The sequence below is a fragment of the Alligator sinensis genome, unplaced genomic scaffold, assembly GCF_000455745.1.
Source record: "Alligator sinensis unplaced genomic scaffold, ASM45574v1 scaffold58_2, whole genome shotgun sequence".
Lineage (NCBI taxonomy): Eukaryota > Metazoa > Chordata > Crocodylia > Alligatoridae > Alligator > Alligator sinensis.
In genome coordinates this window covers 673,119-688,481 of record NW_005842405.1, presented here as the reverse complement: position 1 = coordinate 688,481, position 15,363 = coordinate 673,119, and the positions used below count along the sequence as shown (strand labels likewise).

Genomic DNA, 15,363 nt, shown 5'->3' with positions numbered 1-15,363 from the left:
TGGGGAGGGCGCAGGGGGGCTTGAACAGGCAGGGAAGGGATCAGAGGGCTCGGGGCAGGTGGGGGATGGGGCAGGGCAGAGAAGGGATCAGGGGGTGGGCGGAGGGGTGTCCCCCCGCATTGGCCCTTCCTCCAGCCCCCTGGCCCCTTTACTTACCAGCACTGCAGCCTGGGTCCAGCTCCCTGTTGCTGGCACACTGCCTGGCTTGCTTCAGCACCGGGGCAAGGGCCAACCATAGAGAAGTTCTGGCAGCCAGAGCATCTCTGGAGGACCCAGCCTCCCATTGCCTCCCATTGTCCAGGACTGTGGCCTGCCCCACATTGTTTGTCTGCTGGTCTATTTTGTGTGGGGAACGTTTTGAAAACTGAAGGAGTTTGAGACGCTGCAAGAGACATGTGCAGGCTCGTCTGGATGCGCCAGCAAGTTTGTGGATGACACCAAACTGGGGGGGAGTAGTAGATATGCTGGAGAGGAGACCTAGGATTTAGAGTAAGCTAGACAAATTGGAGGATTGGGCCGTAAGAAATCTCACAAGGTTCAACAAGGGCAAGTGCAAAGTCCTGCATTTAGGGCGGAACAGTCCCATGCACCAGTACAGGCTTGGGACCAACTGGCTGCAGAAAACTACCCAGGGGTTACAGTGGACAATAAGCTGGATATGAATCAACAGTGTGCCCTTGTTGCCAAGAAGGTTAACAGCATACTGGGCTGCATTAGCAGGAACATTGCCAGCAGATTGAGGGAAGTCATTATTCCCCTCATCTAGAGTGCTGTGTCCAGTTTTGGGCCCCACTAGAGAAAAGATGTGGACAAGTTGGAGAGCCCAGCAGAGGACGACAGAAATGGTTAGAGGGCTGAGGCACATGACTTACAAGGAGCGGCTAAGGGAACCAAGTTTATTTAGTCTGCAGAAGAAAGACTGAGGGGGGTTTGATAGCAGCCTTTAACTACCTGAAGGGTGGGTCCAAAGAGGATGGAGCTAGACTGTTCTCAGTGGTGGTAGGTGACACAGCAAGGAGCAAAGGTCTAAAGTTGTAGCAAGGAACATTTAAGTTGGATATTGGGGAAAAAATTCTCACTAGGAGGGTTGTGAAGCACTGGAACAGGTTTCCTGGAGAGGTTATGGAATCTCCATCCTTGGAGGTTTTTAAGGCCCAGCTCGACAAAGCCCTGGCTAGAATGATCTATTTGGGGATGGCCCTGCTTTGAGCAGGAGGTTGGACTGGATGGCCTTCTGGGATCCCGATCAACCCTAATTTTCTATGATTCTGTGAATCTCTAAAGTAACCAGTTTGAAATACAAAAGATTTATTTACCATCAGAGCATTGTAACTGATATTCTAAAAAACTTTGTGTCTAAAACTGAAATGACTAAAGTAAAAGGGTGCTCTAAAGTAAACTAATATTCCATACATTCACTCCCAAAAATATTTACCCACTTCTGACCCAGTTCTTAAACTCTGTAGTGTTTCAGTATTATTTTTTTTTTCTAATCTACTCGGAAAAAATCTACTGGCATTGAACTGGCCAAAATTGAATGGTAAAATGAACAGTGTGTCACCTTAAGTTTTGCAGATATGTCAACGCAACTATAACACAAATGTATCCCCACTTTTTTTGTCCAAGCTATCTTAGAAGGTTTTTAAACTATAATTGAGTAGGAATGTATGAAATAGTCAGTATTTTAAGAAAGGCAGAAGCTATTCAAGAATATGCACACTTTATGGGTTTGAAAGTACTCTTCAGCCTTTGCCTGTTAGTGCACTTAATGAATGTAGATTTTGAGGTATGTATTGGATTTGATGCATGCAGATTTTAAAATATAACCTTGAATGCCCAAAGGATAATTAAAAATAAAGGCCATGGCCCTGCAGTCCCCATTTAACTAAGAAGTGAAGAATTGAACCCCTGTGTATTTGAAAGTATGTCAAGTAAACATATAGTTTACTTCATGTTAGGTAAACGTGTAGTTCTTTCCTATCCCAGATGTATTTCTTACCTCAGCTTCACTTTCCATAGATATTGTAGCCTATGGTTCCTTGTACACTAATTAACCATTCTAGCCATTAACATTAAGTGTCTTATCCACCTTAGGAGAATATAAAGTCCTGAATTAGGCACATAGGAAACGAGGCACCTAAGAAATGGTCCACACAAGCCAACACCCAGGAGAATGTGTCTAAACTAGCTAATGAGAAGTGCTGAAGACAGGGTTGTTTCTTAATTCCAGACCCCCTCAAGCCTAGATTAGGCACTTTTGTGCACTTAGGATTCACAGACCCCTCTGTTAGAGTTAGTGCCATAGCCTCTCTCTCAAAAATTAAAAAGTGGTTGGTCCTTTCATGCAGGGCATAAGTAGAGGAAGAGTCACTGTCCCACTGTCTAGTAGCTCAGTGGTTAGAGCATTTACACAAGTATGTGGGAAGCTCAGATTCAGTTTCTTCTGCTTAAGAGCTAAACCCAGAACTCTTGCCTCCTAAAATATTTTCCTAACCACCAAACCACTGGTGGGAAAGGGAGGGAGTGTAGGGTCCTTAATGTCTCCTGTTGAAGCTATGCTACTGTACATTAAATAATTAAAGATTCATTGCATCAGAGGCAGAAATGCTTCCATTAATATGCTCTGATGCTCTAATCTGGGCTGAAGCATTCAACTGGGGTGAATCTCTGGTCTAATGAATGCCTACTATATTAATCAGTTGCTGGATAAAATACTTATAGTCATTGGATTCCAGTAGTCTTCGTTTATCATAAAAGAAGCCTCAGGGGTGATATGATCATAATCAAGTATCTACCTGGAGATCAGACATCTGATAGTGTCACAGATGAAGTTATAACAAATCCAGTGCCTGGATTTGGAAGTAGAAAAAGTCTGAGTAAAAATAAGGCATATATATTTTTACAGTGAGATTAATTTACCATTCCAGCAACTTGCTAAGGGTTATGATTGACTGTTGTGGAGAATGTCTAAATCATAATTAGATGTTTTCCCAAAAGATACTCTGTCATTTGAACATAGTGATTGGACTAGAGGCAAGAATTAATCCTGTGGTGTCCATTATGTTTATATGGTCTGATTAAAAGATTCTGGTACAAAATTATTTAAGCACAGCATAATCTGCTCTGACTTAGTTTACCACAGATCCTAAGATTTCCATGGCCACTGTTACACCTGACTGCTTCTGCCCAGCTGCTGAAGTCAGCAGGTACCACAAGGTATACTAAGGAGAGGATCCCATGCAGGCTGTTCAGTACTTGTAAATTTCATAGCTTGAAACTTTGGACCCTTGCTTGGATATTCAACTAGATGAAATGGTCATTAATATTCCCCTGTTTTGTTTTGAGTTGTTTCTTTTCTACTTCAGCTCCTGTGGGGAACTGACTTTCCAATTATTTGACTTCTCAGCCTCTTGTAGGCTAAGATCAAGTATATTGACTTGCCACCCTTTAGTTGCTGTGGTTTTGGAAAGCAGGGAAAGGGTGAAGACTATAACTATATGACAATCAGAATACTCCCAAAACAAAAATACTGGTCCCTTTTCTTTTACTGGAGTAAACTTTCTAATATTAGTCACCATATTCAGTTGTAATGACAGATTGTCAAAGATGTCTGAATCTGAGAAACCTTATTAAACAAGCCATTTAGAGCATTTTTACTAACATGAACACAGTGGCTTTGTATCACTATGCTTCTAGATTTTATTTTATTTTTTTTTACATTAAAAAAAGTCCTGCAAGGCATGTGTTTTGCTGTACAGTGTACATTCAAACCCAAATGGTGTAAATTGTATGTAGCCTTGTAGTAAGGAGTGTAGACCTGCACCACCCAAAAACGCAAGCACCATGAAGCATAATACCCCACTAGAGTTTCTTGGAGCTTGTAGGGAGCGTGCATTTTGCATTTCCTTTCATGGGTACAACATATCCATGTACAGTGGAAAGACCTTGCCTCTGCCTTCTTCCTGGTCTTCCCATCCTCTGGGCTACTTTGGCAAGGGAGAGAAGGAATGATCCCTCCAGTTCCCAGTATTTGTGGCTACAATTATGCCTGGCCTCAAAGCATGTATAACTGATCACTAATGTTTTTTCTGTTTAAAAACGACAGTTTTTATTTAAGTTTGCTAACACTTTTTGGTAGTCCCCTAGGCAAAATGAATGTTGTCCTTGGTCAACGTAATTTTTAATAAATTTCCACTTTCTTTCTAGCTTAACTGAAAGAGCCCAACTACTGAAAAATGTCTTTAAGAAAAATCACGTGAACTTGTACCGCTCTGATTCTGTGCAGCAAAACTTACTTCGTAAGTGTTTGGGATTTTAATGAAAAAATAACAAATTGGTTTAATTTTTTTAAGTCTATTTTGCTATTATTATAAACAAAAAAGTTGTGATTTCCTTATTCCAGCCACAATGTATTGTATTAAACACTTTTTATGAGATATCTAACTAGAACACAAAACCTAATATGTGCCTCTTATATTGGTATTGCACAACACAGGACAAATCTGTTTACTCTAGTTTGTTAGTTTTAATTTTTCAATTAAATTGTTGCAGTTATGAGCTTATTTTGCTACTAGATATAGTGTACATTTTGGAAAATCATTCCAACATTGGTTTGTGTTTATTTTTTTGTTCCTCTACAAAATAAGATAGCTATGAAATGCTACCAATGTTTTTTGTCAAGTCAAGCAAACCATACATGTGATTGTATTTGTAATAATGTAGTCTGGCTTCTTTTTTCTTCATGTTGTAGATTTTTCCCATTGTAAACAGCCAATGTCAGTATCTTCTGTGTTGTATTAGGAATAGTTAGCGATAAGAGAATCATAAGAGCTTATGATGTTACTGTTACATAAACAATATCATAATTCACAGCATTCATAACCGTATATAATTTGGACCAGCACATATGTACAGACAGTTGATTTACCATATTTACTCAAATCTGAAATGAGGTTTTCCCCCCATTCAACATGGAGAGGCAAAAGCCCTTCGTCTTGGATTCAAGTACAAGGCTGAAGGGGGAGCAAGTGAGTGCTGTAGCTTGGACTCCAGCCCCAAGCCCGGGTTGAGGCCAGTCAGAGCCATAACAACTGCCTGCCTTCTGCCTGCCTGCGCCCAACAGCCTCTATCTCACCCCAACCTTCCCTCAACAGCCTGCCCCTCGTCCCTCCTACTGCGTACTGTGGCAGGCTGCATTGCACTACCCTGGGGCTGGCACTGCTGCCACTATGTGACCAGGCAGGAGTCTGAGCTTCCAAGATGTTCTCTGTGCCCAGGAGGAAATAGAGCTGGAGCTGCATCTGACAATAAGCAGCGAGGGGAGGGGGCAGAACCTGTGTGGAGCACCTGTGGGAGGGAAGGAGAGGAGGCAGAAATTGTGGAGGGTCAGGCTACTGTTCAGAGGCTGTAAGGAAGACAAGCTGATAGGCAACAACAGGGCTGCTGGTCCTACTAGTTGCCTGTCCCCCTAATGCTGCTTTCCCTGCTTGCAGTAGTTGGGGAGGGGGGGGTGCGGCTGTGAATTTAAGACGGCCCTCCGATAATTAGATTTTATACATGGAAAATAATTTTCCAAATTATAAATTTTCCATGTATAGAATTCATTATCTTATAGTTTAAGTTGTCTTGCCTTCAGGTAAACAGTAAATTCCATTGCCTTTTGAGGGGTCAGAGTCATGCCTTGTGGAACAGTACAGAATTATTTCTGCTGTTGTTTCCACTTCTCCCAATAATATAAAAGGAATTATTTTATATTCTCCCCACCCCTCTGCCAAGATAGATACTGAAAAATGTGGCTTTTAGTAAAACTTGAAATATTCCAATCCTCTAGAATATCATAAACAATTTTAATCAGAATATGACTACTTTCTTTTTTTTTAAATCTGCAGATGGCTATGCTTTCTCTCAAGATGAAAACGGAATAGTTTCCCAATCTGAAGTAATAAGAGCTTATGATACCACAAAACAAAGACCAGAAGAGTGGTGAAGGAGCACAGCTTGAAATATAGGGCCCTAATAATCACTTCCATAATACAAACTACTAAATCTTTGCTGGGATCTATTACCAAGGTCTAGTCTCAGAGATTATAGGAAGATCTTTGTTGATCTTGTTCCATCCATTTGGATTTGTGTATTCAATAGACATAAGCACTGTGCAACTATACTGTAACACACCATCCCTCTAAACTTTTTAACAAGTATTTGCTTAGTCTTTGTAACAGAGATTGAAAATTACCTTGTATATTGCCAGAGTGCTTATTTATAATGAGGCTGAATCAGTATTGTTCATATACCATAATACTTGGGAGATAATTAACGGCCAGATTACCAAACATACTATTGACAGATCATTAATATTTGTGTAGGTCTGTAAGTGGTTATAAAGTACAACTGGTAATGAGCCTTTCATTTCAACAAGTACTGAATAACCAGCATTTAATGGTGTTATTTCACCTTCACTTAGGTAAGATTTCAAAATCAAGGCATTTACAGGTGTTTGTGTCAAACTAACCTAAAAGAATGTTTGCCAAAGAAGTTCCATATATGTTTTTCTGTCTTCAGACATAATTTATAAAGACATTTAAAAGGAAGGTAACTCATGTCCTGATGTCAGAACTGCATGCTTGATTCTCCATACTTGGGAGAAAATTTTACAGTGGAATGAGCCTAATTCAAGTTGCCTTGATGGCACTTGCTTTTAAATCTGTGATACTTTGCACCTTTGGCCTTATACAAACTTTTCCTTTTATTTTATTGTTCATTCAGTAATATATGTGTTTAACATGCTGCCATCTTTTGGTATGGGATGCATATTGCTGTTTTGTTAAATTAGACAAATATTACTCTGCCTTATCTCCCTTCATCATAATTTAGACTGTTTTGCAATGCTTCTGATTTGTATACATCTGATCCTAGTATAATTTCAATAGAACGTTTTTCCAATTCATGAAAACAAATGAATTATTTGTGGAACTTTCACCATTTTTATACTAAAATTATCTGAACAAAAGAGCAATGCATAACATTAGCATTGTATGATATATGCTGTCCATTTGCACTAAAGGCGTCTCCTGTTACAAACCCAAATATGCTGAGCAGCTACCTTCTTTACACAACTAATCAATCATGTGGCAAACCCACACATTTCCACCTTTTAATAGAAATTTACAGGAAAAAAACCCCAACCGTTTTTCCACATGTTGGTAAGCTTTTTGTTTCCCGTCGGAAAAAGAAAATTGCTATAATAAAATTTTGAAGATTTAATTTTATTTGGCCTCTCTCAAAAAACCAATCGCCATCTATCTTCTAACAAAGTGCTGTCTGCTTATGATGATAGCAAATCAGAGTTCAGTTTAACTTTGTAAGATATCAGTATTTCTTTAATCCTGATTTAAAAGCCACTGAGTTCAATTTTAATATGTTTTATTGGTTAACAAATTAATTTGTTTAACCAATGTTTTATTGGTTAAGTAACATTTTGCTTAACTTTCTGACTGCTAAACTAAGTAAGAGAGAGACTTTTTTTGGAAAGAGGGTGAGATATATATGAGACTGTCAATGATTTTCCCCCTATTCAGGATAATTATTTCTTAATCATTTTGCCTTTCCTAAATCATTCAATCTAGATACTAAATAACAAGCCATACTTGCTTTCATCTATGTTCCATATCCTTGACTAGTTATATGCTTCTTAAAGCCAACTTTACTCCCCTTGCCTTTCAGACTGATGCACCCTCCATTCTGCTGCACTATACAGTTTTCTTATCCCTTATTCTGAGAAAATGTACAAATTACCATTGTATGTCAAAGCACCAAGGAAGACACAATATGAAAGTACATAATTAGTAGGACATATAAATGGTACAGCCCTCCACATTTCGTATGTATGTTATGCGCTGTCGTCGTCTTTTCACTTTCCCTGAGTGATCTTTAAACAGGAGAAAATAGAAAATGTGGAGACAAAGAAAATCTATCCCACTAGAAACAGTAATGCTAGTCAGTCATGCAGACAAGAGCTGCCTTCAGAAAAGCCATTTCAGGCCTAGATAAATAGATGGATCAATATGGGAGGGCCAAACCACTTGACCTAAGGCAAGAAAAAATTTGGGGGGCATGCCCCCTTTCTATAGTGTAGACCCCTATTTTTTGTCATCCTTGGGACAATGACCAACCTCAACAAATTTCTGAAATGAACCATGACACCATCATCCTTTTACAATCTTTCAGTGTACTATTATAAAACAGCTTGGTCTGTGCATACCTCCTTTTATAAGTAATTAAAAAAATCCCTTTTCTGTTATAAAGAGCAGAAACATTGATTTGGCAGAAATTATGTAAGGCATAGAACACTGATGTAATCCATTGTATTATAATGAAATTTACAAGGTCATTCTTCCTGTTTTTACCTTCCTATAAAATAAAATAGGTGTCAGTTACCAGAATGCTGCATGTTCAGATGCCCTGCATACCTATGGTTGGTAACAAAAATATCACATGCTGCCATTCAGTTTATTCTTTACTGTTAAAAAGATAGAGCTATTGGCACATCTGGTTAAGGTCCTAGACTCGGCCTGAAATACTGGTTGATGGGGTTGCATTCTAACAGTACAGCTTTGTTTCCAACGTGAGAATAATCACACCACCATCTGAGTCATTCTTATGTTTTTGACATGTTCTAATTTTAAATGATCATCCACAAAACATATTTTACAATTCTTCCACTTTGGATATGTATTTTTATCAGTTTAAACAGCTACTTTGGATATATTTTCATATGCACTGGATGTTGATTTTAGTCCGCTGGGGATCAATAGTGAGATAATAGCACTTCTTAGAAACCTGGAAAAAATACTGTCAATTGTACACAAGGTTTTGATTGATTATGCAATTCCACTTCAAAATATAAGATCACCTCAGTAATGTGTGGACCCATGTAAACCAGACTTTTAAAAATCAGGTCAGGTATACAGTACACACTTTATTTACATATTGTTAAGTGCACAGTGAGATGGTATACTAACCACATAGTACACTAACGGGCACACTCTGAGCCTGTTAAAATGAGACACTGGGTGTGCAGATATTTATTTTAAAGAAAAATATTTCAGTCAAATGACAGTAGCTAATGATAATGAATTTATTATGATCACTTAAACCTTCAATTTTGTGTTAATAAAATCCAGTATGGGATTCACATGGTAATTTGCCATCTGCATCATGTGCATGCATAACAATTACAAGCTAACATTAAAATGTTCTTTCAATTAATCTAAGATAGTGCCAGTCAAAAATCAATAGATCTTATCTACACAGTGTTGTTTTAACTGCTATAAAAATATAACCTGTCCCTTTGAATAATAGTTAAGTAATTGGTAACACATTTTAATAAGCCTAGTGATCATTTGTATGTGAACTTTCTTCTGCCATTTCCAGATGTTAGGCTTATTTTTACAAAACAACTTCAACAGATTTATAGTTAATCTATTTGTATAAAAATTATTAAAGAAAATATTTTGAGAGTAATAGGTAGCTGAAGATTCATGTAAGTCCATAAAACCCACACAGTCATAAAAACATCATTTACAAAATGCCAAGAGGTTTCCTTCAGTGCATTTTAATTAACGTTGAATTACTAATAATTTGGGCTATGTGTTAAGATTTGAGGATGGGAAATTAAGTATTTCCCCTTTTCTTTTATATCTTGATTTATCTCCTGAGTAAAAGCACCTGTTGTTTTGATGAGTTTATCATTCTGTCTGCATGAGTTAATATTTTTAAGGTGTTCTGCGGTAATGCATGATTGTTACTGTTGTCATTTTCATGCCCTCGTCTATAGGCTTGCATCATAATATATCCAGAAATTAGTGATCTGTAAGCAAATGAATTGGTCAGTTCAATTTTGCTAGTCTTGGGTGTGTTCTTTCTAGCAAAGCTCTCAACAACTGAGATTTTTCCAGTTTGTTCTCTAAATGTTGACAGATACATCTTCATTAAACAAAGAATCTTTTAGCATTCCAAAACTTATTCCCAGTCCTGCAAATACTTACTCACATTGGCTTCAAGGAACTGTACTTATATGAAAGTGGACTACTTGGGTGTGTAAGAATTTGCAAGATTGAGCCCTTTGGGTTTGATATTTTGAATTTAATGCAAGCTTTTCCATGTATACAATAATTTGTAATTATAAAGCTGTGACCAGAATACGTAAAAATTAAATCATGTTTTACTGTGTTCCTTTAGAATAGAAGCCATAAATGCATTAGTATTGTTTTTTTATACTGCAACTTAATTTTTCATGAAGTATTTCATGTTTAGTATGTATTAACTGCCATAAAAGGTAGTCACTATGTAAAATCAAGGTTTGCATTCAAGGTAAGTTAGGATTCTCCAGCTCCACTGAACCATTACTGCTAAATCTGTTGTGGAAATTGTGAAGCTGCATGAACGAAGACTTTGATTCAGTGTTTATGGTAGTTTTCCTCAGGTTTAGTTAAATAACTGGATGTTAAATGCACTGTGTTTTATAAATGGTTAACTTTCAGCAAGACATTCAGTTCTAGGCAGTGTTACATGTCATTGGCATTTGATGAATGTGCATGTTTTGAACTGCAAATTTTAAATGTTTTGTCTTAATTGTTATTAAAATATTGAATAAACTTTGCCATTAAATAAGTAACATTGCTAAAAGTTGTGGTTGCAAGTCCTGGGAGTTCAAAGAAAAATGTTTTTCAAACTTACTTCTCATTATTTCTGCTTTAATCAATTTAATGGGCTATGCAAGAAGTAAAATATTTCACTTTAGTACCCAATCCTTCTGTTTTTTCTCTAATCAACTCCAAAGTTAAACTACAAGTTATTTTGCAATTTTCAGTTAAAATGATTAAGTGCTTTCAGAGGCCCACTCGTGCTCCGGTTGAAGTCAATGAGATGTTTGTTTTAATGTAAAAAAAAAAAAAAAGACCATGGGAGTTTGCAGTTTACTAAGAAAAGCAGGGTTTGAGGATACTTTGGGTAAGGGAGAAGAACAGCACCCTTTGAAACAGAGCAGCTTTTCAGCAGAGGGGCCAAGGAAGAGTGTGATTTAAAAAAAGAAACCTTGTTTGACTTTCATGAGGGCTTGGTGTTAAAGGGCCTATCATCAACTGTCACAGTCAAAAGATATTTCTCCCCTTTGGTTGCCTGCCATCTGAATAGGAGTGGAATATAGGGTTAAAACAGCAGTGATTGGAGGTGTAAATTGGTAAAAAGAGAAAAACTGGATTAAAGTGGCAAATTATTAAAAATTATACTTGTTTTGTGTTATAGTTTTGTAAAATGAGTTTAATGCAAATTCAGTAAGCAGATGCCACTTTCACTTGAATCTGAATCTTTTCACTGCCACAATATAAACCCAGAATTGGTTTTTTTTCAAATCAACTTAACATATTATTACACAAGTAAAACTGGATGCAAAATGTGGTCATTAAAGTTGCTGTCAAGTTCTAGACATGCTAGCAAGAAGTGCAGGAGACCTGAAATTTGAACACTGTATGTCTTATTTCAGGCCCGTGGAATAAGAGTCCAGACACTATCATTCTAAATGTAATTAATCTAATTAAAATAAACTATTTAAAAGACCTGATGAAGTCGATTGGAACGGCAGAAATACAGCTCCTCCAAAAATTAAAAAAAACTTTGAATATTGCTTACGAGGTTAATTGGGTGTGTTTCTCCCCATCTTTATATAATTATGCATACAGTTATGTGTAACTGCTGAATGAAGTGGAGTTAACTTATGCCAGTGGTTCTCAACCTTTTTAGACTCAAGGCAGTCCTGGGTATGCTCAAAGCACTTATGGATATGATATACTCTAAGCACCCCACAGAAAATGCCAGCTCTTAGTTTTCACATTTTTTTGACTACAGAAAAATAATAGAGCAGGTTTTTTTCTGTTGCAAAGAACTCAAAGACCACAACTGGATTTCCATTTGAAATCCCTTTGAGTTCAGCTTGTGCATCACATTTGCAAACCCAACAGTGCTAACATTGTGCAACAACCTGCAGTACACTTTAAACGGATCTTAAGGCACCCCATGGTACCGTGGCACCCTTGTTGAGAATCACTGACTTTCACTGTTCATAAGTGTAAGATGCATCGAGCCAACAGTGTCCACAATCATGTACCTTCAGATATTACATCTAGTAACATAATTTGTTGGATGCATTTTGTTCAACTCTACATGACCTAAACCTTTCCAAATGATGTGCTTAAATGGGCATTAAAACTTATCACAGAATTGTGTCATTATCTTTTAATTTACTATACTGGTTTAGGAGATTTGTGTATTTTCTTACTGTTTTTAGAGCAGCTAGTTCCACAGTTTATAGTTCCTCCTCTTCGGTAAGGGAAAAATTGTCATTCTTGCATGTACTCCAGGTCAATCCAGCCTTATTCTTGAAACATTACTATGACAGAAGAAATCAACTAATCACTTCAGTCTGTGACTAGACTAGTAGCTGATAGTACCCCATCTCCCCTTCACAGGATTTTGTCACTGTATCCACATCACTATAATACCTGAATCATCCTGCTAGTCTATTTGCAGTTAAATTCCCAGTATCCAATAGTGCATAGTGATTCAGAGGCTTTCCTGCCCAGCTGCTTTACCTATACCCCTCCTTTGTTAAAAGCTAAGGCCTCCTGCTGGGCCATTCTCAAATACCGTACACTCTAACCTGGAACTACATTGGAGAGGCAACTCTTGAGACTACTGTACTCTCAAATGTGCTGGAAACAACTTCAGAAGGATGTTCCCAAAAAGTCTCACTGGCATACTTTCATGTTTGGAGTATGCTGCCACCCCGAGTGTTTGTTCTGCAGTAATCCAAGTACATTGTCTACCAGGCTACAAAGCATTTAAGCACATTTAAGTCTTGTTCAGTGAAATTACTCGTGTCAAGGAGAGGAAGTGCTTTACAAGATCAAGGCTTAAGTGTTCACCATTTTCAAGACCAAATTCTAACATAATGCAATATGGCAAATTTGGGGCAGATCCTCACTTCTTGTCTGAACTGCACTATTATGTGGCAAATTCCACAGTCCTACTCATATTGGGCACCACTTAAAGGTATTGAAGGCCTTGTTGCATGTTAATTCTAGGCAACTGCTGCAGCTCTTAGCCCCTGGATTTAAGTGTCTTAAAGCACTTGTTGTGCAACTCAACTATACCACTCCAGGGCATGATTGTTTCTTAATTTTTGGAGGAGCTGTATTTCTAGCCTCAGGCTAGATCCAGACCACAGGGCTCCTTGTAGCCCAAATCCAGCCTGGCGCATGCAGTGGCACTGGCTCCTGCTCGGCCTGAGGCACACAAGCAGGGGACATGGGACAAGCACAGCAGTGGCAATAACAGTAACAACAGACCAAGCAGATGCTGGTTACCCTGTCTACTAGGGCCAAATGACCCAGAATCTGCAGCAAACCATACCTCCTGGCCATGCCCCTCTGTACCCCTCAACTTCTGGTTGCCCACAGGTCACATGACAGGCTGGATGTCTGACACCCCCAGTAACAAACCATCCACAACATTCCTCAGTAAATTGTCCCAGGGGTTGGTTACCTTCACAGATAAAATTAGTGCTCTTTATTCTATTCTGAATTCATCTAATGTCAGCTTTCAGCCATTGTGTCTTGTTATGCTTTGGTTTGCTAAATGTAAAAAGTTGCAGGCAGAAATCTCCTCATGTTTGGTAAGTATTTGTAGACCAGGATCAAGTCACCTCTTAAATTCTTTTCACTATTGAGCAGTGCCATTCTCATAACTATGGTACACAGATATTACAGAACAGTCATAATAAAAATTGAAATTTCTAGAACAAGATCAACATGTTTTGCTAAAAAAAAAATTAAAAAATCAGACTTTAAGGACTTACTTCCACTCCTACAAAAATCCCCACTAAAATCAGAATTGGGCTCCACAGAACGCTGAAAAATGTGTGCAGAATTTTACTTTCCCTCGTGTCAAAGTATTTTATACAGGCAAAACATGCCATTATTTTTATCATAATCACCATGCTAAACATTGCTTTAGAAGATTTTTTTCCACCCTAAACTGGTAACTTTTCTTGCTGCTTTTGTTTGGACTTAAAATACACTTTTAAATTATTTTAAAATGTTACTACTGTAAAGTGAAAATCTATGCTTTTGGAATATCTGTTTATACAATTTATTTCTCGTTCCTTTGGTTATAAGCCTCTATTAACACTGTCTTCGGATGTCGGAACATATTTAAAAGTTAAAAATGAAATTATATTCTTTTTAAAAAATTATTTAAATCTGAAGGAAAAATTAAGTTTAGAAAGGTCCCTAATCTTGTTTCCATTGGAAACAATCCCTTTAACTTAAATGGGAACAGTTTATGGACTGAAGGGTAGTCTAAAAAGAAAAAAAAACTTGTTTTTATACTAAAAGATTAACATCATTTTAACAAAGTTCCTTCTTTGCATAATAATTTAAATATCCTTTTGATACACTATTGCTTGTATCAATTATAGTGAAAATATTTAAACACCAAGTAGTTGAGGATTGGTTGTATAAGCAAGTACAGTATGTTGATGCTCTATGTCCAGAGAAGAAGTGCCATATGGCCAGGAAGAAGTGCAAGGTGGAAACCATGAATGATTATTTTTACTTTCCCCTTTGCTTCTTAGTTGTTGTAACTTTTTTTTTTTGACCAATCAATTTTTTTGCAGGGGGTGGGAAAAAGGTGAAGGATGACATGTAGATTGTTGTACAGGATGCTGAAAATACAAAAAATGAAGTAACTTATTTAAAACCGTTCTAAATTTATAATATGCCTACCGATAATTTCCTTACTCTGACTACCTAGCTGGATATTCAGCCTTCCTATAAACTGCAACATTAGAGGTATACACATGAAGAGGCAGTGTGCAGTGCAGAAAACAGTGTGCAGAAGAGCAAAATGTACTATAGAAAGCAAAATATAAATATGTTAATGCTAAACGGACAGGGCCTGATGGGGTCACCTTTGGATGTTGTGGTGCATACAGCACTACAGCCAAAAATTAAAATTTTAATCACACAGTTTATTGACATAAAAAAATCAGTGACTACCAAATAATTAGTGTTGTCATTGTAAATACATTTTAAATTACAAATCTGTCTTTACATTTTATACACCACTAATTTTTTACAAATCGAATATTTTCAGATCTGTTTGTCCCCCTTCCTTAAATAAATGTTACTGAACAAAAAGCCTACAATAAATAGTCCCTTCTGAAGCAGGCTTCACCATCACGCCCCCTATAGCATTTTACACTAGCAATCAAAACTCTTGTCCAGCATGTACTCTTTTTTGCCATGG

The 15,363-nt window shown here is 37.5% G+C and overlaps 1 protein-coding gene across 1 annotated transcript in view; it reads left to right on the top strand.

Annotated features, from left to right (window-relative positions):
* The window catches only part of ATP8A1 (ATPase phospholipid transporting 8A1), a 188,923-nt gene extending 177,643 nt beyond the window's left edge, over positions 1-11,280 (top strand). Inside the window, exons 36-37 of the mRNA XM_006029939.3 lie at positions 4,207-4,298; positions 5,889-11,280. Of these exons, the coding sequence (XP_006030001.1) occupies positions 4,207-4,298; positions 5,889-5,986 (190 nt within the window). The 3' untranslated portion in view covers positions 5,987-11,280. The remainder of the gene's footprint in view (positions 1-4,206; positions 4,299-5,888) is intronic.
* Positions 11,281-15,363: the final 4,083 nt, after the last annotated feature.